The 23,354-nt window shown below is 45.7% G+C and overlaps 1 protein-coding gene across 2 annotated transcripts in view; it reads left to right on the plus strand.

Moving 5' to 3' along the window:
* QARS1 (glutaminyl-tRNA synthetase 1) overlaps positions 1-23,354 on the plus strand; it is a 103,187-nt gene that overhangs the window by 4,246 nt on the left and 75,587 nt on the right. For both annotated transcript variants that reach the window (XM_085894626.1, XM_085894627.1), the window contains exon 3: positions 17,761-17,870. In XM_085894626.1, the coding sequence (XP_085750752.1) occupies positions 17,761-17,870 (110 nt within the window). The remainder of the gene's footprint in view (positions 1-17,760; positions 17,871-23,354) is intronic.

Consider the following 23,354-nt stretch of genomic DNA (forward strand, 5'->3'; position numbering starts at 1 on the left):
TTCTTCTTCTTCATTTGGTATGACGTCACAATCGACACTGGTGACCTGGGTATGTGCCAAACTCTCAAGGTTTGATTATTATTCAAATTGTTAATTAATTCCAAGGTTTGAATTTTCAGAGGGAAACAGCTGTTTCCCAAGGGTTTGAAAGCTGTTTTATCCCAAGGTTGGAATTAATCGTTGTGCTTGGTAGACATTTGTGAATACATTTACAGAGAGAGGGACAAGAGAGGAGGGGGGAGAGAGGGGGCGTGAGAGAGGGGGGAGGGGGCAAGAGTGGAGGGAGAGAGGAGGGGGCGAGAGAGAGGAGGAGGGGACAGAGGATGGGCGACGGAGGAGGGGGGAGAGAGTGGGGGTGGCAAGAGAGGGGAGGAAGAGAGGAGGAGGGGGGAGAGAGAAGGGAGAGAGGAGGGGGAGAGAGGAGGGGGAGAGAGAAGGGTGAGAGAGGGGGGCAAGAGAGGGGAGAGAGAAGGGTGAGAGAGGGGGGTGAAAGGGGGTGAAAGGGGGGTAAGAGAGGGGAGAGAGAGGGGGTGAAAGGGGGGACAAGAGAGGGGTGAGAGGAGGGGGATAGAGAAGGGTGAGAGGGGGGCAAGAGAAGTGAGAGAGGAGGGGGCAGAGAGAGGGGGGAGAGGGGGCAAGAGAGAGGGGCGTCACAATTCTTCTTCTTCGTTTGATATGACGTCACAATTGATGCTGGGGACCTGATACTGCAGGCACGAAGCTGCACATAGTGGCACGCACCTACGGGCCCGCCCCTACGGGCCTGCACTAGTAATGATAAATTTTCAGAACATGCTTGGTGACCCGCAACCTGTTCTTTAAAGATGGATTCAGACGGAACTTGGTGGAGATGTTGGGTGTGTGACAAGGATGAATTGATTCGATTTTGATGAAGATCCTGATCTGATCCAAGGGTTTTAAATTTTTTGAAGTGATTTTTCACTGTTGTGCGACAGGACCAAAATGATATATAGCCCAATATCTCACAAAGTGATGGATGGATTCGGATGAAACTTGGTGGACAGGATCGTTGTGTGACGAGGATTAATTGATTAGATTTTGTTGAAGATCCGGATCCGGCTCTTAGAATTTTTTGAATGTGATTCTTCACCATTGAAAGATAGGGCCAAAAACGGTATACAGTAAAGTACGAGATCTCAAAAAGTTGTGGACGGATTCGGACAAAACGTGGTGGATGGTTTGGATCGGAGATGAGAACAAGCCAATTCGATGTTGGTTCAGGTCCGGATCCAGATCCGGCCCATCAATCGGATACAAAATGTAAACTGTTCAACCTGGCAGAGGTATGCGCTCCACTGAGTGCTGTTATTTTTGCTAGATTAATCCAAATCTCAGGGTGGTTTTGGTGACTTAAACCCGACTACGTTTATTTTGAGAAGTCTTTGTTTGTTTGCATTTTAAAATCATCATAAGTTGAAAATTGGTGGTTGCACTCAGAATGTGTATGGGGGGTTTAGGCAAAAAAGTAAAAGATTAATCGTCCCGGGGTTCAGTCGCATGGCGGGGGGAGCAGGGAGGCACACATTTTTTCTATGTTGGTGTACATTGTATAATGCCGCGATTGGTGTAAGGGGGTATTACATTTCATAACTAGAAGGGCACTCGGTAGAGTGCATACCTCCGCCACGTAATGCATGATCCACGATAACATATCGGGCCCAATACATTTTTGAAATATTATGCTGTTAATATTTTATTAATATAATAATATAATATTACAATACGATATCCTTTTTGGCCCTATCTCTCATTGGTGAAGAATCACTTTGAAAATTATATAATTCTCGTATCCAGATCTGGATTCAGATCTTCACCAAAATTGAATCAATTCTTCCTTGTCGCACACCCAAAATGTCCACCAAGTTTCATCTGAATCCATCCACAACTTTTTGAGATATATAATCCGGTCAGTTAGGGTCAACATATTTACAGACTGGACAAAAGCACCAAACTTGGCGAGAAGGTAGATTAGAGTCCAGAGATGAATTTTGAAAAAGGAGACAGTGACGATCGATTCTCTGATCAGTACCAAACGGGCCTAAACTTGGCCCAGATCGATGGGCGTGATGCCGGAGTATCGGTGTGGAGGAACGTGCAAATTTGACGACCCGCCCTAATTATACAGTGCTTCTCGCAGAGGAACTATGGAACATCAACAATGGTGACAGTAAGTTGTGCTCTGAATTCATGTCATTCTTTTGTGTTGGAAAATCCATTTTCTGGGTAGAAAAGGGAATGGTAGGTCACGTTATGACACCAAATATGATTTTACTAATCCATACATCCGAATGGTGTAGTAGAGGCGTCATGTTCGGTTGTAGTTGTGCAAAACAATGGCGATTTTTACGACGCCAGCCACCCGCCGGAAAAATGATTTTCAATGATAGCCCTACATTATATGCAGATCTGTTGCCTCACCCACAGCAGAGTTATTGCCCCCTTCCGCCCCCAAAAATGTGGCCTTGCAATCTGACTACCCTTCCCTATGGCTGACTATTATTGTTATTTATTTAATATAATGTGAAGAAGGTAAATGTATTTTATGAATCGAAAAATATAGGTAGCTTTGTTTTTATGAACATTTTCATGTATGATGATGATGATGATGATAACGGCAGATCTGTTGCCTCACAGCAGAGTTATTTCCCCCCCCCCCCCGGTTTGCCGGTTTCCGCATGAACTACACATTAGATTCACACCATACTGCCTTTTTTTTCAATGGAAATTTGTGAAACTAATGTGTTATATATGTGAAAACCATTGAATTTATTGCTTGACGGGAAAAAAAAAACAAGAAACGCTCCCCTCTCATGTACGAACGAACAAAAGACGTAATTTCCGCCCACCATGGCATTTCGCGCCGAACGCTGAAAGCTAAGTTCTTCTTATGCCATCATTCTCTTTAATATTAATCATAAACAAGTGTTTCGTCTTGCATTAGTCGTTGAAATTTACTTACAATCATGGCAGATATTGGTGGCAAAGTGATGAGTGGTTCTTTCAACCAGGGACATCTTGAATTATTTTTGTTCAAGATCCAGATACACAGGCACATCATTTTCCTGTGTATTATTCAGATCACCAATTAGTGTTTATTTCATTGCAGTAAAATCCTGCAAAAATATTTGTAATCCACACTGGATACACAAATATTAACCCCTATTTAATGAGATATGATGATTGAATACTGCCAAGCATAGAAATAAATTGATTATGATAAGCATCTGTAAGCATGTGGTTGCCTGAATTCCTATGATAAGTGTCCTTTATGGGGACTTTCTCTAACATTAGGAGTATTAATATTAGTTAGATAGTCAGCTTGATCTGGGAAACGTTCAACTGGGGCTGACGCTAGTTTTCATAACTTTGTACTGTACATTCAAAATATGCAAAAATTAAATATGCTTAAATTCAAAATGTGTTCGTCTATATTTTATATAATAACAATATAACTAATATTATGTAGTTGGTGTAACCACTATGTTTCAATGTTTTGCTCAACAAATATTTTTGCTTTGCTTTCATCTTTTCATCAGCAAAGCTTACATTTTACTCATCATTTGTTTGTCTGTACATTAACTTTATGATTTTTTTTTTGCATCATTCTTTTGCGGCCCCCTGCCACGCTGTATCGAACAATTTCATTCCTTCTGTTATATATATATATATATATATATATATATATATATATATATATATATATATATATATATATATATATATATATATATATATATATATATAAAGGTGCTTATCACAATAATAACAAGATTTTTACATTTCAAATATTAAGTACGCTTTTTAATTGTTTTTCAACTGAAAAAACATAAATTGCATATTTTAACATTAGTGTACTCATTTGCTTCACCACACACACTGTATTGAAGGATTTCACTTGTTGGAAAATAAAATCAGCAATGACAACAGAAACGACCATTGCAGCAGTGCTGCAGAGAATGAGAACAGCCCCGGGATTCTCTGCGGTCCGAGTGGGGGAGGGGTCGGGCCGGCGGAGACGCATAAAACGAGAGCGAGAAGCTGGTCAGAGAGAATCCTCGCGATCGAGAGACGACAAGCGATCTTCCTGGATAAAGAGACCTTCCTGGATAAGAGACCTTCCTCCGCAGAAGATCTGGAGAGACACCATCCCCCACCAGAACCGCAAGGGTCGCCCGCCGGTGTCCGGGTTCAGCTCGACTCTCGCCGGACCGACCAGCCTGAAGACCGCACGAGGCGGACAGGTCAAAGATAGGTCTCAATAAAGACCAATTGGTCCGGTCATTTTTGGGGTATTTGTTTGTGCGCATGTGTGTCTGGGGCCCTGTCTTCATGTAGTAAACTTAAGTGCCTTTGCAGTATATAATTGCAATTCTCAATAGTCGGTTTAGCTCTGCCCTTGCGTGCTTCCCTCATTCCCTACCTATTGTATAAATAAACCCCCATTTGTTCAATGTTTCAGCTCGTCCTCGTCCTTTCTTTCATTGACTGAGCGTGCTGTGTGTTGGAGAAATAGTAAAAGCGGTTACGGCTGTAAGGAGGACATTTGGACCGACGGGACTTTGGTGACCATCCGCTCGGGTCACACACGGTTCGAGTGCGCTAAGCGGCTCGTTCCGTACGGGTGCCGTCGAGTGTGTGAAGACTCGGTAGATCGCCACGTGGTTTCTAGGTATTTTGAAAATTGGGGAATAATCCTTTACCATGTGGTGGAAATATTGACTCTTCACGGTCCAAAAAGGGACCCGTACTTTCCGAAAAAGTACGATCTGAATTCCGGGCGATTGGTCGAGCCGACTCTGCAGCTCCATCTCGCGGTCGTGCTCGCGGCCGACGTCCGGCCCCACAACATTATTCCTTCTTTTGAATTTCTAATATGATTATGGATAACAGGATGAAAATAACATCTCAATGATGTGATAATACAATGAATGTTGTGATGATCAATGATAATTATTGACTTTTGACAGCTGAGCTTAGTGGGCCCCACCACCAACCAACTAGCCATCAAAGCATACTTATACAGACCACATCATCAGGCAGTCAGCATCTGTCTTCATCATTATTTATATCTGATTCTGATGACTGATTGATTTCTCAGATTTGTTTCTGGCCTATCAAATCTTGTGGTCTTTTCATTCATATGAATGTCATTCAATTATTTTGTATGGTTCCTTTTTTGTCATTCTCATCAAACTGGCATATAAGTGCTTTGTTTGCAATTAGAACTAGCTAAGTCTTTTTGTTGAATCAATTGTTTTTGTTAACCGAGGGATAACTATTAAACTGTTTACATCTGTTGAGTCAGATGAGGCTTGAAATGTCACAGTTTTAGTGTATTGAAAAACGAAGACAATATTTACCATACAGTATATCTGGAGTGAAAAAAATCAGTATCTCTGGAATCAGACTAGCGAAGACCAAAATTTAAAGGGTTCCTTTCTCAGAATGACATAATCCTTCCACAAATCATGGTTTCTTTACCTGCTGACCCTATTTGATTTTTTTCCAATCTACCGACCTAAGGGGCAAAGTTCACATAGATCACTATATCTTCAGGTTCTAAGTATGGGAAAATCTAAAATGCTTTCAATATACTACAAGAAGCTAGTTCCTGATTTCGACTGGATATCCGTGGCTGGAGGAACGTCATGGACTCCACTGTGGACCACACGTCCTCCCGTGTCCCAAGCCTGCAGAGTTCATAAAGTGCGGATGCACAAAAGAATGCTGTGTCTGCAAGTGTAAGAATGCCCATTTGGATTGCACGAGCCTCTGCAAGTGCCCTTGCAATAGGAGCCAATAAACGTGAGTACAACTTGCATTTCATTGCCGTTAAGCATATCCACCCATGGTCAAGGGTGACCTGAATGAAACAGTGTTCAGGTACACGTCGCTGTTTTTCCACTTGACCATTCGTCACGTACCGCGTTGTGGGATGTTTCCTGGCTCAGCGTCCAGTTTTCGGTATTATCGCTCGTATCATTATTATACGAATTAATTAGTTTCTGATCCTGTTAATATGCTGTTCGGAATGTTTTCTTATGTGCATTTCTCTTGCATGCGCATCGGAATTTAAAACTCCATGCGCAAAATTTCGAGATTTAAAAAAACAGGTGTTTTATTCTAACGTTATTAGATTTGTTTAGTATATTATAATACTGTCGCTTGAAAAGCGAAATGTTTACACCATCCTAGCTAAGTGGTCTCATCAATTATGGAGAGATTTTTGAGCAAAATCGACTTCTATTGTAAATTGGTGTAATGTGACCTTTTGACCTTGAAAATTGACCTTCAAGGTCGGACGTGTCTCCTTTTCTCAAAATGTTTACTTTGGTGCCCTCTATCTACATGCCAAATGTGGTGCTTTTGTCCAGTCCGTCACTGTTTGGCCATTTTTTTTACCCTAACTGACCGGACTAATACTGCATGCATACAAACAGACAGAAAGGGGGTGAAAACATAACCTCCTTCACCTTCGGTGGTGGAGAAAATGAAATGCAGTACACCAATTGTTCTGCATGAAATCCATTGACACAGAGAGGGGGGACTTATTTATCATACGAAGTATTTTACTGTTCGTTTGATTTCTATGTACACCAGATGTGTTGGATGGAATTAATTAAAATTAATTGGACTCAGATAATTGGATAATTAAACCAACTCCCTGTTGGACTCGGTGTATGTATGGGAAGTTGATAGACTGTAAAAAGATTCATACTCTTGGAAGTGGGCACATTACGAGAACTGAACCGCTGTATGCAATGCATTGAAAACTGGTGGCTGTACTCGTGGGGTTCATGGGTGGGTTTTAGGGGGTAATTTTCTTTTTAGTTCCTGGGGTTCACGGTGTGTGGGAGGGGCTCAGTTATCTCGGTGTAAATGTGTATCATATAGCACCACCTTGTGGAAGCCTGTGTTACAAGTCTTGCCCTAAAAGTTGGGGAATCAACAGACAGGTTCTTTGCTAGTACAGTGTGTTCAAATACTCTTTTGTCCTTTATATTGATGAATGACTTTTTATTTATTTAATTATCTTCTTTGAGTGTCATTTGTGATGTTTGTTAAAATGGTGGTCACTCAATGGTAGCTCATCACATTATGTGTAAAATACTAGTATCTTTTGGGCTATTTTAACCATTGAATTGTCAAATCTAATGATTATATAGTGTTACGTTTGAGGGGGGGGGGGGTATGCATTCAAAGGGTAATTAGGATGTTTAATAAGGTATGCCATGCTGTTCGAGTTTACCAGGATCTCAATGTAATAAGTAGCAATTCAGTGGTGATAAGTTGTCTAGTAAATGTTCATTTCTTCAAGGGGGAAATGATAATTGTCACGTAATTAGATAGGGACACGGGATAGGGTAAGGGTGTCTGCGTAAACCCCTTTTAGTAGTCCCTGGAGACTGGCCATGACGTCACAGGACAGTGCAGCGGATGGCTCCGCCCCATGATCACGATTGGCAGAAGGCGACGGCGGTGGGCCAATAAACGGCTCGATTGGAGGTGACGAGGGCAGGAGGATAAAAAGGTTCTGTTCGGGGTCGAAAAGGAGGAGGAAGATGATTACAACCAAAAGATCGTGTTTTTTTGGTGTAGAGGCTGTTGCGCGGGGAGCGACCTTGTTGTGCTGATTCGATCGTGTTCTTGATCGTGTCTTGGAGCCTTGCTGAGCCTCGTGCCTCGCCTTGGTTGGCTCTGGGGTTTTGCTGACTCGGAGTACGGGGTCGAACGGCGGGCGGACCTGCCTCCCTCTCCTGCTCGCAACTTGGCGCCAGAACTGGTTCCCTGGCGGCTGTGAGCGGACTTGGGCCAAGACCAGGAGGTCGACAGCACCACGGTTTCTCCTGCCCCCCTGACGAGAGCAAGGCCAGCTCGTCCGGCGCCGATCCAGGGACAGTTGCGTCCACACCACGGTCCAGCCTGACCACCAGAAATAGCTACGTTGTGTGTGTGTGCGTGTGTGTGTGCGTGTGTGTGTGCGTGTGTGTGTGTGTGTGTGTGTGTGTGTGTGTGTGTGTGTGTGTGTGTGTGTGTGTGTGTGTGTGTGTGTGTGTGTGCTTGGCGCCTTAGAAGGTTTGAGATCTCTATATTCATTGGAATTGTCTGTTTTTTCCCCACGCCTGATCCCACACCATCCCGTCGAATCGCCCCAGATCCCTCTTCTTGCCGAGTCTTGTTATTTCTGCTTAATAGTAAAAACGAATAAACATCATCAACTCAGTGAAAAGTGACTCGTGCCACCTTCCTCGTCCCGTTTGCGGTAGAGCGATTAGAACTGCCATGTTTGGGTTATAAATAAATAAACCGCCTCCATCGTTTCGGCTCATTCTACGTTGGCGGGACTGTTCAAGTCCCGTGGACGTCACATTGGTGTCAGGGTGTTGGATGTTCGAACCCCTCTAAATTATATACCAGGATTAAAATCTCGCCACGAATTGGAATATAAAATTACTACAGAAAAGCGCGCGAGCGCTGGAAAATTTTGGCGGGATTTTTCAAATTTAAATTAATTGGCGGCAAACGGGACTTCTGCACCATGGCGGATGTGCAGATGTTTGAGGAGGAAGGCCACGTGTCTGGCAGCGAGTCGGGGGAAGAAGGGAGAGACGGGGGTAGGGTTGGAACCTCCCCCATTCCGAGCGGGGACCGTGCTTCATCGCCCGTAACGGAGCCGGCAGTGCCGGAAACCGGCACGATGACGATCTGGACAATGTTGGAACGTTTAATGAGTGCAATTACAGCACAGGGGGCAAAAATGACGGCACAGGGGGCACAAATGGCAGAAATGACAGATTAATTGGGGGTAATGGGGGTACAGTTGGGTGCACGGATTGATTTAATGAGGGATAAATTGGGGGAAAAGATGGAGAAAATGAAAACTGAGATGCAGGAGTGTGTGGATGTTAAATTGGGGGAAATACAAAATAAATTCGAGGATAGATTGGAGGAAACAAAGGTAGAAATTACATTGGAGGGGGAAAATATACGGAAAAAATTGGTAGATAAAATTGATGCAACGAACATTCGGGTTGAGAAAGTGGATGAAAGCCTGGAACGTCATCGTGCCTGTGTGGATGCTCGTATGCAGCTGCAAGTTGAAGAGTGGGTAGAGCTGAGGAAGCAAGGGATGAATTTGGCGGAGGAGGTAAAAGGATTGGAGGCTCGTTTGGACGAACAAGATAAAATTATGAGCCAAGATGAAGTCTTGGATAAAGGCCTGGTAGAGCCGTCTTTTGTAAGTAGAGTGTCCGGGTTGGTTGAGGAGCAGCTACAAACTCGCGACGGAGCCTTGGAGGAGGTTGTGCGGGCCCAGAAGATCCTGCGGGAAGAGGTGAATCGGTCCATTCAACGTTTGGAACAGGAGGCAAAATTGACCCATGAGACCCTCACCACAAAACATCTTTGGCCACCTCTGTAATTGGCTAGAGGGTGGAAAACGGCCTGCGTGGGAAGAAATTGCTTCGCTTGGGGCGCAGGTGAAGGCGTATTGGGCACAATGGCAGATGCTCCAGCTGAAGGATGGCATTTTGTACCGGGAGTGGGAATTACCAACGAGTGGAAATGCTTCCTGGTTGTTGGTGGTGCCTTCGAAATTGAGAGAACAGGTGATGGGGCTTGTACATGGAACACGAACGATGGGACACTTAGGTGTAACCAAAACACTAGCGAAATTGAGGCAGAGATTCTATTGGGTGAACTCGGGCAGCGACATCCAAAAATGGATACGTTGGTACGACCTCTGCCGGGGGAAGAAAACACCACCATGCGCACGTAAGGCCCCCCTCCAAATTTATAATGTAGGAGCACCACTTGAGAGGGTAGCGATTGATGTGGTCGGGCCCCTACCCACCACCCACCGAGGCAGCAAGTATATTCTGGTGGCAATGGACTACTTTACCAGATGGCCGGAGGCCTATGCATTGCCCAATCAGGAAGCACGGCTGGTTGCCCAATCAGGAAGCACGGCTGGTTGCCCAAGCACTAGTGGAGGGGTTCTTCACCCGTTTTGGAACTCCGAGGGAGCTGCACACAGACCAGGGCCGGAACTTCGAGTCCGAACTCCTACGTTCAGTGTGCGAGCTCCTCCAAATTCACAAGACTCGGACCACTCCTCTAAGGCCACAGTCGGATGGGATGGTGGAGAGGTTTAATAAAACTCTGCTTACCCAGTTAGCTCTCTTTACCTCCCAGAATCAGCAGGACTGGGACGAACATCTCCCCTTTGTCCTGATGGCATACAGGACTGCGCAGCATGAGGCCACGCGCTGCACCCCTGCCTTGCTGATGTTTGGTCGGGAGATGCGGGTCCCTGTTGATTTGTGGCTGGGCGTGACACCTGAAACCCCAACATGGACCTCGGCGGAGGGTTATGCTTCCAAAATGCGTAAGAGCATAGAGAAAGCTCATGACTTTGCGAGGGAGCGAATAGGTTTGGCTTCCTCTCGTGCTAAATTGAGGTATGACTCTCGGACACACGCCCCCCGATTCCTCCCTGGAGACCTCATTTGGCTCTTCCGGCCACAGAGGAGGAAGGGTGTGTGCCCGAAACTCACCCCCCCCCCCCTGGAAGGGCCCCGGTGTGATACTCCGACAGGTAACCGATGTAGTTTTTAAAATCCAGATGGGCCACCACGCACTCCCACAGATCGTCCATTGTGACCGATTGAGCTCTTACATGGGTCGGGATATTCCGGATTGGATAGAGCGTGTGAGGGGAAGATTGGCCGCTTCTGTGCGGGAGCTTGGGCCCGGGCAGCCTCCTGCCCCATGTGCTGAAGGTGAGGGTTTGTGAGTTCTGCTGGGTTTTAGTGACAATCGGGACAGTGGGTAATCGGAAACAAAGCGGGCACGAGTGGCTGTCCAATGGCTGGTGCGTGGATCGGGTGAGAAGTGCTGTGTGAGTTGTTTTAAGTGAAGAAGTGAAATGTATGGTGCACACATTGTTTTTCTATTGGGCATGGTGTGGTAACAGGGAAGGTCATGGTCGGTGAAGTGTTAGAAATGCAGGTGTCACATGTAAGGCCGATGGGGTGGGGGAGTCATGTGGGTTTTGTGGGTGGGGATGATGTGCTTGTCCACAGGGATTTCTGAAGCTCACGGTGAGCGGGAATTGCGACCCCATTCAAGGAGATTCACCCCTGGTGGCTAATGGTGACAGTGTCTGGAGGCAACTGGGAGAGGGTCTGGTTGGGCGACCAAGGCGGGTAGGACCTTGGCGACCCAGGAAGGCCAGAGGAGCCAGTGAGACCCCTTCCAGAGTGTTGTACGGGATTAGAGCTGATGGCTACCAGGGGGGAGGGAATCAAAGGGAGCGGGGCGGAGAAACGTCCGGGTTGGACTAAAGCTTACCTGTGGGCATGGTTGCACCTGAGATGCCCCCATCATCTTGTGGTAACCCACCCCACGGCCACGACGGGATTCAGCCTGCATGATTAAAATGAGGACCATGACCTAGAAATGTGATGATGACCATGGTGTGAGTGTTGTGAAGATGTGTGAGTCCCACTCGATCCCGCACAACTTGACATGTCAAGCAAGGGCATGATGTCCGCATAATTTTGGGGCAAGCAAATTTGAAAATTGGCTCCCCAGGTAACGCTGGGTCTATTAGCATCCACTGGGGGACACGGTCAAGTGTAAATATCCTGTGAATAGTGTCGTTAAGGCTTAGAGTAGGAATGTAAAGTATAAGTGTTGTGTTTTTGTGGAACCTTTTGTTTCCCCTCCCCAGATCACTGGAAGAGTGCTGGGCAAGAGCGATGATCCAGAAGATGGAGTGCAACTTTGCTCAGTGCTCTCATGTGATAAAAAAAACAAAAAAAACGAATGATTGTTTAGGCGAGGATAAGGCCATAAGGGGGTAGTACATTAAGCAGGATAGGTAAGTTAGCTGCGACTCGCTGCCCATTGCCCCTCCTACTTTATTTCGTTCGGTTAATTAGGTGTGAGACAGTAAGTGCTAAGGCTGGTACGGTAGCGCCTGTGATATACCTTGCAGGAGCTGCGGTACCAGAGGAGGGGGCAGTGTTACGTTTGAGGGGGGGGTATGCATTCAAAGGGTAATTAGGATGTTTAATTAGGTATGCCATGCTGTTCGAGTTTACCAGGATCTCGATGTAATAAGTAGCAATTCAGTAGTGATAAGTTGTCTAGTAAATGTTCATTTCTTCAAGGGGGAAATGATAATTGTCACGTAATTAGATAGGGACACGGGATAGGGTAAGGGTGTCTGCGTAAACCCCTTTTAGTAGTCCCTGGAGACTGGCCGTGACGTCACAGGACAGTGCAGCGGATGGCTCCGCCCCGTGATCACGATTGGCAGAAGGCGACGGCGGTGGGCCAATAAACGGCTCGATTGGAGGTGACGAGGGCAGGAGGATAAAAAGGTTCTGTTCGGGGTCGAAAAGGAGGAGCAAGAAGATTACAACCAAAAGATCGTGTTTTTTTGGTGTAGAGGCTGTTGCGCGGGGAGCGTCCTTGTTGTGCTGATTCGATCGTGTTCTTGATCGTGTCTTGGAGCCTTGCTGAGCCTCGTGCCTCACCTTGGTTGGCTCTGGGGTTCTGCTGACTCGGAGTACGGGGTCAAACAGCGGGCGGACCTGCCTCCCTCTCCTGCTCGCAACTTGGCGCCAGAACTAGTTCCCTGGCGGCTGTGAGCGGACTTGGGCCAAGACCAGGAGGTCGACAGCACCACGGTTTCTCCTGCCCCCCTGACGAGAGCAAGGCCAGCTCGTCTGGCGCCGATCCAGGGACAGTTGCGTCCACACCACGGTCCAGCCTGACCACCAGAAATAGCTACGGTGTGTGTGTGTGTGTGTGTGTGTGTGTGTGTGTGTGTGTGTGTGTGTGTGTGTGTGTGTGTGTGTGTGTGTGTGTGTGTGTGTGTGTGTGTGTGTGTGTGTGTGTGTGTGTGTGCGTGTGTGCGTGTGTGCGTGTGTGCGTGTGCGCGTGTGCGCGTGTGCGCGTGTGCGCGTGTGCGCGTGTGCGCGCGTGCGCGCGTGCGCGCGTGCGTGCGCGCGTGCGCGCGCGCGCTTGGCGCCTTATAAGGTTTGAGATCTCTATATTCATTGGAATTGTCTGTGTTTTTCCCCACGCCCGATCCCACACCATCCCGTCGAATCGCCCCGGATCCCTCTTCTTGCCGAGTCTTGTTATTTCTGCTTAATAGTAAAAATGAATAAACATCATCAACTCAGTGAAAAGTGACTCGTGCCACCTTCCTCATCCCGTTTGCGGTAGAGCGATTGGAACCGCCATGTTTGGGTTATAAATAAATAAACCGCCTCCATCGTTTCGGCTCATTCTACGTTGGCGGGACTGTTCAAGTCCCGTGGACGTCACAATAGGTTACAAGAACTGTTAGAATGATTATGTAAATCCAATTAACCATGTAATGGGTACCTAAATCAGGACCATGTATGGCAGGCATCCTCTGTTGTTCAGTACCCTTGGAGCAAGTGCTGGTGTGGCATGGGTCCAGGATTACCATTCCAGTTAGGAGATGATAGTTGTGCATATACTCCTTCAGGGCATGGCCTGTCAGCTCATCTGTGTAGAACAATATTGTTGCGGACCCGGGGTTCGGGGCGAAGGCCATGAGGGGTGAACTACCTCGGGTTCCCACAGGACTCACTGGAATCGCAGGCCGTCGCACACGAATAACTTTGTGATGTGGCGGGTCAATAATTGACTGTGAACGCCAATAACTCGACCACGTGACTTCGGGTCCTCCGTCTAATACCGTTTACCGAAAGATCACGTGATCAAATTACCGGCGAACACGTCCTCGGTACGCACTTGCTTAAACTGGATCACCTTACCAGTTCAGATGCAGCCGAGTGTAACTGCCAAGCATGTACCTGCTATGAAACAGATCGTTGGGAATAACGTCCCGGTTAAACTATGGTGCGGGCCATGCTGGACCAATGAAAGAAACCACGAAAGCGAGCTGGGAACATTTCTATACAGTACATTTATTTTATACAGAAACGAGGAAAGGTATGTGGTGCAGTAAATGGGGTTTATTTTATGTACAGCAGGGAATAGCAAGGAATTTGTGGGGTGTGGCAAAATACAACAACTTACAAAAGCACGCACAGCAGGATTATCCCATCTTCCTCCTACAATCCTACTTGTACTGGGACAGGCTCTATCTCTATCTCTGTCTCTCACACACACAGAGATGGCTCAAAAAGAGAGAAAAAGGTGAGGAAAAGCACCCTCAAAATACCTGGCACAGTCAGCTGACGAACGTGGCCCAGGATGCTTCGGGAGGGGTAGGTGGGAAAGATACTGGTGTCTACAATGTGGGAGATGCGATGTGAGGGGTGCGGTGTCGTGCAAGAGGAAAATGTGATTGGGTATCAGTAACGCGTTCTTCTTTGTGTGTCCACAGTAGATGGGATAGAGATATAGAGGAATAGATGTGTGAGAAGGAAGATCCCTAACCTAACCGTGTAAAGATCTGTATTTGTAAGCGTGTACCTCCACGGGATGCTGAGCCTGAGCGTTCCCACCTCGTGATATGGTGCGTTGTCTCCTTATTCGTTCGCCAGGACTCATGGCAACGTGTGCTCTGCACTGGTCCGCCGTCTGTGGCCGGTGGTGAACCCGTCTGGCTTTGTGGGGGTGGCGGCACGTCGACAGCACAGCAAGGAGTCCCACTCGCACGCTCTCGAAGGAAGGGCAACCGCACATGAATAATGCTCTACCTCGTAGAAGCTCCCTCAGTAGCTCCGTGCCACTCCCTTTTATAAGCCACGGGCGAAGGATGGAGTGAGGACCAGAAAGCGACGCACTGTGGCCCAAATCCCGGTCCTCTATTGGGCCACAGCGGCTCCAGCCATGCCCCGCCAGACTCCGGGACCGGAAGCCGGCTCTGATGCCCACCAGCCTCGGCATGGTTCGGAGCTCCCCGGTTAACATGGCGAGCATGCTCCTCGAGCTGGCATCCCGGCGCTGAAAGTGCATTGAGCGTAGGTTGTACAAAGGATGGTAGCGGACTTTATCCGCTATCCATGGGCTCCTTCACGAGCCACAATGCACATTCAAGACCCAAACCAAATCCTTGGATCACCCTTCCCGTGACCACTCCTCATTGCCTTGTTCGTGTCGTGGTCTGATGACTGGATGAGGGCTGTGATAATTCTGGACGCTCACCTGGGACATTCCCGGTGAGATGCGGTGGAGAATATAGCGTCTGTCGCGTGGTCGAGTGCCACCAAGAACAATGGCCGGCACCACGTGGTGCTCAAAATGGAGTGGTGAATTGTTAGGAGGCAGAGGTATGAGGGGGTGCGGGAGTATTTTTCCCGTGTGTGGGAGGTGTCTGCGGTCAAAGTGGTGGGATTTGGTGAGTGAAGTGAGATGCCAGTTGGAAATTGGCACACAGATTTGAATGAAAAATGGCGCGCAAATTCCCGACGAAGGTTGTCTTGTGTTTGTGCATGAGGAAGACGTTCCAAGCCACGGGTCACATCGCGGTGCGTCGACTAAGTTGTTTTTTGAATGGCGTGCGTGCTTGCTCGCTTGGTGTATATTGTGGCTAAAAGGAAGGGGTTAGAGTGGAGGTTGGGGTTCGGATTAAAGATATATATTAGACCTAACTTTGAGTTCCACACAATGCAATTTGTCCCGTTTATCCACTCGACATGAAGGAAAGACTAGCGACACGAATACTAATGAAATAACTGCCTGAGGATCACTATGTTGGGTGTGATTCCCTTCGAGGCATGTGGTTTTGCAGAACCGCAACAATATAATATGATGTTACTGCTCCAAAACTGAAATGAGTTGAGACTGATGAAATCACCCGATTTAATTTTAATATCATAGTAGATGACAGCGCAAACTTTTTAGTTTATTTCTACAAAGTGACTTTTTGCATCGACAAAAAAAAATTCAGCTGCCAATCCTTAAAAGTATGTGAAAATACATCTGCCTTATGCTTTGTTTTAATTGAAGTTTATTATGGCAGTGTTGCAATCGTTAATGATTTTCTCAGCAAAGATAATTAAATAGCTGTATTACCTGTTGCAAGGTAAATTATGATTTTGCAGAGGACATTGAAATCTGAGTTTGCTTCTTGCAACACTGAAACCCTAGCGAACCAGTCTTTTGTGGTTTATCACCCTTGTCTCTTGTTAAATGAGTCACTCTCAATTTCCAATTTTGCTGGGATCTCGGTGAAGGTATGGCTAATTGGCTATTATTTCAAAGTTGTGTACGTGGAAGCTAGTCAGTTAAAAACCTGCCTATCCCGATCATTGTGTTGGCATATTGTCAGAGACTTTACTTGTGACAGGATTACAAAGCAGTAGCACACTTGCTTCTGAGCTATTTATTTTGGGTTTGATTCTCAACCCGATGATAAACTGTCGGATTGGTGTTTCACAGGCAGGGCGTTTCATCACAAAGTGTGCCGTCCCACGGGTGTTGTTAAGGTGGGTATCCCATCTGCTAGGATTCGCTGGTGGATATTTATGATCTCACGGTGTTTTTCGCGAAGAGTGGTGGAGATATCACTGTCATCCTGAACAACTTCCTGACACTTTCAGTTGCACATTGGGCCAAGCCAGCAGGTTCTTGCAAAACTTGGGCCACACCTTGCCTCCGGCTGACCCAAGAAGATTCTGAGACTAATAAGGGCTGTTAAAGATGTTCGGGACTTGATGCAACAACTAAAAGTATTGAGTATCACTGATGAGAAATAATAATGAGCCTGGTGTGGCTTAATGGTTAAGGCAGTGGCTTGGGATCCTCGGGATCCTGAGTTCGATCCCCGCTGACCACTGAGTTAGCATCAGGGGGGTTGACTCAGCCTGTCATCCTTCCGAAGGTCGGTGAAATGAGCACCCGTATACTGGTAATTATCCCTACAGGGTCGAAGGCAACTAAAGGGTTGGCATCAGGAAGGGCATCCAGCCGTAAAAAAACATTGCCATTAGAAAGGGTACCATGATTGGAGCCCGCAAAAAGCTGACCCCTGCTCAGGGATGAAGACTTTCAAATGGTGTGATGATGATGACTGATGAGAAGTAATAACAAAGTAATGAGAAACAACAATAAAATAACATTTTAAAGCTTTCATTTGGAAACGATTGGCATTGCAAGACAAAGCGGTGTATGTTGAGAATAGCACTTAAATTAGCAATGACGTTTGATGACCCTTTTGCTTGTTTTCAGTCAAACTTCTTGGTGTTTTTTTTTCTTCTTTAAGTCTAGTAAACATGTGTATTGTGTATACATGAGCATGTGCACATGCACTCACTCGCTCTTAGACCTCGTACTGGTAAATTTGGTAAATCGAGGTTCGTAGTGTCCACATACACACACTCACTGTTCGGTATGTTCCCTATTTGGTGAATGAAGGTTAGGTATATTGTTGTTGTTTCTTAAACATTTAACAAGCTTATTTGCCAAAGGCATATCGAGGCAAATACGAGTCAAAAATGTTTATCGAGGATCGCAAAAAGTCTTGATGTCATGTCAGCGCATGTCCGTTTTTACATGAAATATTTTTTTCAAACCTTCAAGCTATGTATATCTGCAGGCATTCCTTCACAGATTTCACTGCCTTTTATTATTCAATATTTCATTGGACAAGCCTAAATTTGGACATATTTAATGAGAATATTGTTGATATTCCCTTGAATGATAGGTTTATGGATATTTTACTGCCAGTATTGTGTATGATGTGGTAAAGATGTGAAATGCTTCCTGTGTGCTGGTGTGCAGCTGCATTGGACTTTTTGAAGACTCACCCAGAGGACCCAATCGATGAGGCCAAGTTTAACCAGAGCTGTGGGGTTGGCGTGGTTATTACTCCTGAGGAAGTGGAAGGCGTGGTAAGCATCAATTGATTTGTGAACAATGTTTGCAACACTGAAAAGGGGGACACACTGATAGCATGTGCATCGTTGGCCAACATGGTTCTTCCCAGGAAAGCTATCAAATGGGATATCATCTGTCCCGTTTTTGCTCCAACACACTTTTGAACCCCTTCCCTCCCTTCAAAAATATGGATCCAGTTTCACGGCTGACTTGACAAATAAATTTGACCACATTAATTTTTTTTAGCCTCTGGATATATGCATTTCCACAAAGAAAGGCGCAACAAAATCGATAGAGCTTCATGTGGTTTGAGGCCTGTTTATTGATGGGAATGTCAATTTGTACCGCTTGCTGCTATGTACGGTAATACCTCGCTTTACAGAAGGGTTACGTCGTGCAAATTCCTTCCGCAAGGTGAATTTCTGCAAATCAAACCCAATTTTCCCATCGACTGTACTCCCATTATAAAGTGGAGATAGGTTTATATGGAACAAAATCTTAACTCGAGAATGTAACAAATACACTGAAGGCCAAATAAAAAAAATAACAACAAACACCAGTTGATCGTCTGGTTATTATTATTATTTTTTTTTTAAAGGAAGGCCCCCCCCCTTTTTTTTTTTTTTTTTTCTTCAAAACGTTCACCGGCTTTTAGTACCTAACAAATCGTGTACCCGACCCACCAATTTTTTTACCTCCCCACCCTCCCCCCCCCCCCAAAAAATAAAATAATCACATGAATCATCATGTACCAGACATGGCAGTTTTCTATCCCCAAACAAATATGATGTGGGTCACATACCTGACATATCATGTACACACTCACTAGGCTTGTTAAATAATATAATTAATGTATCACAAAATACTCCACACTTCGGGAACATTAATATCATTGGTGATGCCATCTTTCTATCTCTATATACAGTGAACATTTAATATACAGATTTACATATATGGGATGTGGATACACCAGCGCTCCCTGGTCCAACTCCCCACCAGCGAGATCGGAGAGAACATCACATAACGAGCATCGCTCATCAAGAACTGTTCCCGCAAACCACGGCTTCAGGACTCTTAACTTCCTGTCTGGATTTGTAAACAGATGAAAATAAACAGATCCACATAAACCATCCATGCATCATTTTGTAGCAAGGACGCCCATGCATCCGACGAAAGAGCGAAACTTTCCAATGATTTACTTGCGGATCAGAACGTGCATTTATTTAATTATTCATGATGTCGAGAATCGTTAATACTTCAAAAATTCTCCAATTTAAACCCAGATGGTGACATTTGTTTCAGCTGAAGTTCTGAAAGTTGAACATTATATTGAATGTTGAAAACCCATACGGTAATACGAATACAGTACGTGTGTTAATTTTGCCTCCAATTACATGCAGTACTGACTTGTAAAATATGACCTGAAGGCACCAATAATAAACAAGTTGACTTGAAGTGCATATATATATATATATATATATATATATATATATATATATATATATATATATATATATATATATATATGTGTGCATGTATAGTTTTGCCCTCAGGACGTGTGGTGTATGTAAACGTGTGAAGAGAGAGAAAAAAAACTGTTTTAAGGCTCAAATTTCCATTGTGGTGAATTTTCTCTCCGTTGGGTGAATTTTAGTCACGACTTCATCGTTTCCGTTATAGCAAACTTCCGTCAGTTGAATTTCTGTAATGTGGGGGATTACCGTAAGTGTACATTCTACTCAACATGGGCTACATTGCAGGTGATGCTGCCAATGTGATACAAGGAAAAAATACTGCAGGAGGAGGTGAATAAGCTCCTCAAGTCTGTACCATATTCCTCCCACTCCCAAAGCCAACATAATCACCCACACCATGAGCACATGTACCCTACACACCACCGAACCACTCACACAAATCAAATCCAAGCTCACATCCATTTAATGGTCAGGAGAAGCAGAGGTATCCATTAACTTTCAAACTTGGTTGTCTCTCAGGCAAGTGGGAGATAAATTCGACTTGTCTGAATCACGATCCAGCTTGTTTGAAATTTTTACTACTCTGTAACACTACTATATTAGATTGGACGGATATCTGAGAAGGGGAGCTGGAATAGACATCATGGTGCATTTTCAAGAAGAAGTGGGGAACCTGGCATTTTATCACAATTTGAATCCAAATCCAAATTCAAATTTGAATCCAAAAATTGTAGTTCCCAAGCTGAATTTTCATTCATTTGTAAATTGGATTCCGTACTCTATCCCAGAACACCAAACAAACATCCGCCAGATGAGCTTATTATCTCCACCACCGAAGGTGGATGCAGATTGTTTTCACCCGTCTGTCTGTCTGTCTGTCTCTGTCTATGAGCATCTGTGGGACTGTCTTGCGAGGCACCTAAGACGGTGGTTTCCGCCTCCATCAAACCCACATGAATTGGAGGACTTTCTTGTGGAAGACTGGTGTCACATTCCTGCAGAACAGTTCCAGAGCCTTTGTTGATTCCGTGCCATGCCGTATCCTTGTTGTCCTGGATGCACATGGTAGCCCAACACCCGACTAATTGACAGTGTGTTGGTGTTTACACACATATATATATATATATATATATATATATATATATATATGTATATATATATATATGTATATATATATATATATATATATATATATATATATATATATATATATATATATATATATATATATATATATTGTTACGGCTGTGGAAATTCGCAATTATAAAGGTTCCTTCGATTAGCTATGCCGGTAAGTGAGTGTTCAGATAGGTTTCCCCACCGTTGTTTAGAGGGACTTCTTCGTGTTCACCGGGCTGCGACCCTTTGAGATAGTCGTTTTTCTTTACGTATCGTTATTTTGAACCTACACGCAAACAACAACCGCCACCAAGTACGCCGCAACGCCAAGCACACAACAAACCTACAAGTAAACAACAACCGCCACCAAGTACGTCACAACACCAACCACGCTACAATTTCCCTCACAACAACCACCACCATCTTCGCCACTACCCCCTCTTCCGAACGCCATCCTCCACGGTCCACGCTGCGACAGTTTCCACGTCGGGAACCGTCCGAGAACGCGAGCAGGATTGGCAGAACAAAAGCTCTTGCGGAGCCTGTGGGGTTTTTCCCGCCTATTTTCCCCACGCTTGGTGTGAAGGGAAGGGGGCAGGGCAGCTCACTGCTGATTGGTGGATGCACGGCGTGAGGCTGTCGGAGTGAGGGAACGTCCCTTTTCGAGAAGCTTCTCGAAGGGAGGCGGAGCCGAAAACGGGGAGGAGCGAAGGGCGGAGCCCCACGCTATATAAGGCGGACCACACGCGGGCTCTTGCTCTCGTTCTTGGTCTCGTGACGCTGGTCACCCCTTGGGGCTTCGCTCTGCCTCTCGCTTGGTTCATGCTCTCGGTTGCGGACTTTTCTTCTCCTCGCTTGGTTCCTGCGCTCGTGGTCCTGTGAGCGGCCAGTTGGTGGTGATGCGGACGGAAGGCGCAGCAGAGCCGGCTGTGTGGGGGACCTGCGCGTCCGGACGAGGGGTGCCGGAGAGGGTTCACCGGCTGCGTGGGAGGCCGGAACCAGGCGCGACCATGCTGACTGTCATGGGAGAGGGACTCGATGACCACTAACGGGGGGGGGGGGGGGTAGGTAACCTGCTACGGTCTCGTGGGCCCATTCGGTCATCCACGGCCCATGGCCATACGAACCCCATCTACCCCCTTGCCTATGAGGGGGTCTTTCCTTTTGTTTTGTATGACTGCTGTAGCGCCGTGTCCCTGTAAGTAGAACCTGCTAAGTAACTGTGCTTGTAAATAATAATTATAGTCGGTCGTATTGCTTTTGTTTTCTATTTCTTGCCTGTACATTGCATTACTGCCTTGCTTGTATTGTGTGTGTAATACGTGCTTAGTGAATAAATGTCCTTGTGTGCAATGTATCCCGTTCGTCGTGTCCTATTTCCCTTTTAAAAAGCCATCTTACATCGTGGAATGAGTAGTGGGTTTTGAACGCCCGGTAAAGAGAATCGGATCCATCGAGGTCGGCGATAACACTGCTCGGTTATCGCTTTAGAACGGAACGGACCGCTTAAGCGGTTCGTGTCCCAGGCCGACCTGTGGCGCGGTGCAGCCCCTCGGTCGGTTATCCGTGCGAGTACTTAGGGTGAATCGCCGAATGTCGATATACCTATCTCGTGCGGGTAGAATGCGGACTGGGCTGTGGTGAGGTTAAACCCCCACCCATGACTGGTTTCTGGCGGTAGTTCCAAGAGGGTCACGACTGAATTGTCTGTCCGTTGGGCGACGCGGCTGCCATTAGAGGAACGTGGCCGATCGCACGCCGGCAGGCGCGAATTCGTAACTATATATATATATATATATATATATATATATATATATATATATATATATATATATATATATATATATATATATATGTTTTTTACAGCGGCTTTGCACGGTTATCTTTACTTCTTAATTTATTCCATTGTCGCACAAGATCTCTCGTAATCCCTAGTATGAAATTGACTGCCTTAGTGCATTAAGGAAAATGGCATCCGGGGGATTTGGTAGTTTCAATGTGTTGAGCCCTGTCCATGAGGCAAGTAAGGCTTTTCATTTCTTTGTGACATTCTTTGAAATTCTGGCTAAAGTTGTGAATTTTAGAGTTCGTGAATGGTGGCAGGTGAGTCATTTGATTTTTCACCAGATTGGTCATCTGCTCACTGAGCATGCATAGCCCTGCTGTGATGTTGATGCATTTTGAAATCAGGTGTTGCACCATGGCCTTCGTGGCTGTGATTTACAACTGTTTTTTTTAATTTGGCGAGGATGTGACCGCAATCTCTGTGTACCAACCTCTTATGTACATGTCTGATTATCAGCGTTATGATGTGGCCTTTGCGAGGTACAATTATGGTATGTTTCATCTTTCCCTTGATATTGGTCTGACTTGGATGACCACCAGGCAAAATAACACCTTTGTCAAGGATGGTTTTAACGGTAAAGGGAAGTTATCCTCTTGATATCCGTCTTCCTTTGCTTGGCCCTGCCCCATTTTTCCCCGTGTTTGCTTAAAATAGCGATCTCGGTCTCTTCCAACTCTTGGACTCTGAGTAGTAAGTAGTGACGGTCTGTTTGTTGACGTCCAGCCGTATGATTACCGATGATGCCCGGATGCTTCATTGGGTCAGATGTAAAGGGGCTGTCACACCTTGACGTTTTAGCCAGCGTATGGCAAGGTCTCAAAATGTATGTAAAACGCTGGGGTACGCTGAACTATTGATGTTTTATTTAAATGTTTTGGGCATATAATAACGTGTTGGACGTATGCATAACGTATTAGTAACGTACACAGAACGTTTCAATCACATGTAGATAACTTATACCAACGAATGCTGAGCGTGTTGGCGGCGTTCACAACCTATGCCCAAAGATAGTCTAACTTATGTATTGCGCACGGCAGCATATCGCCGACGATCACGTG

Source organism: Eptatretus burgeri, chromosome 9 (assembly GCF_056783735.1).
Source record: "Eptatretus burgeri isolate ZD-2024b chromosome 9, Ebu_testis_v1, whole genome shotgun sequence".
NCBI classification, from domain to species: domain Eukaryota; kingdom Metazoa; phylum Chordata; class Myxini; order Myxiniformes; family Myxinidae; genus Eptatretus; species Eptatretus burgeri.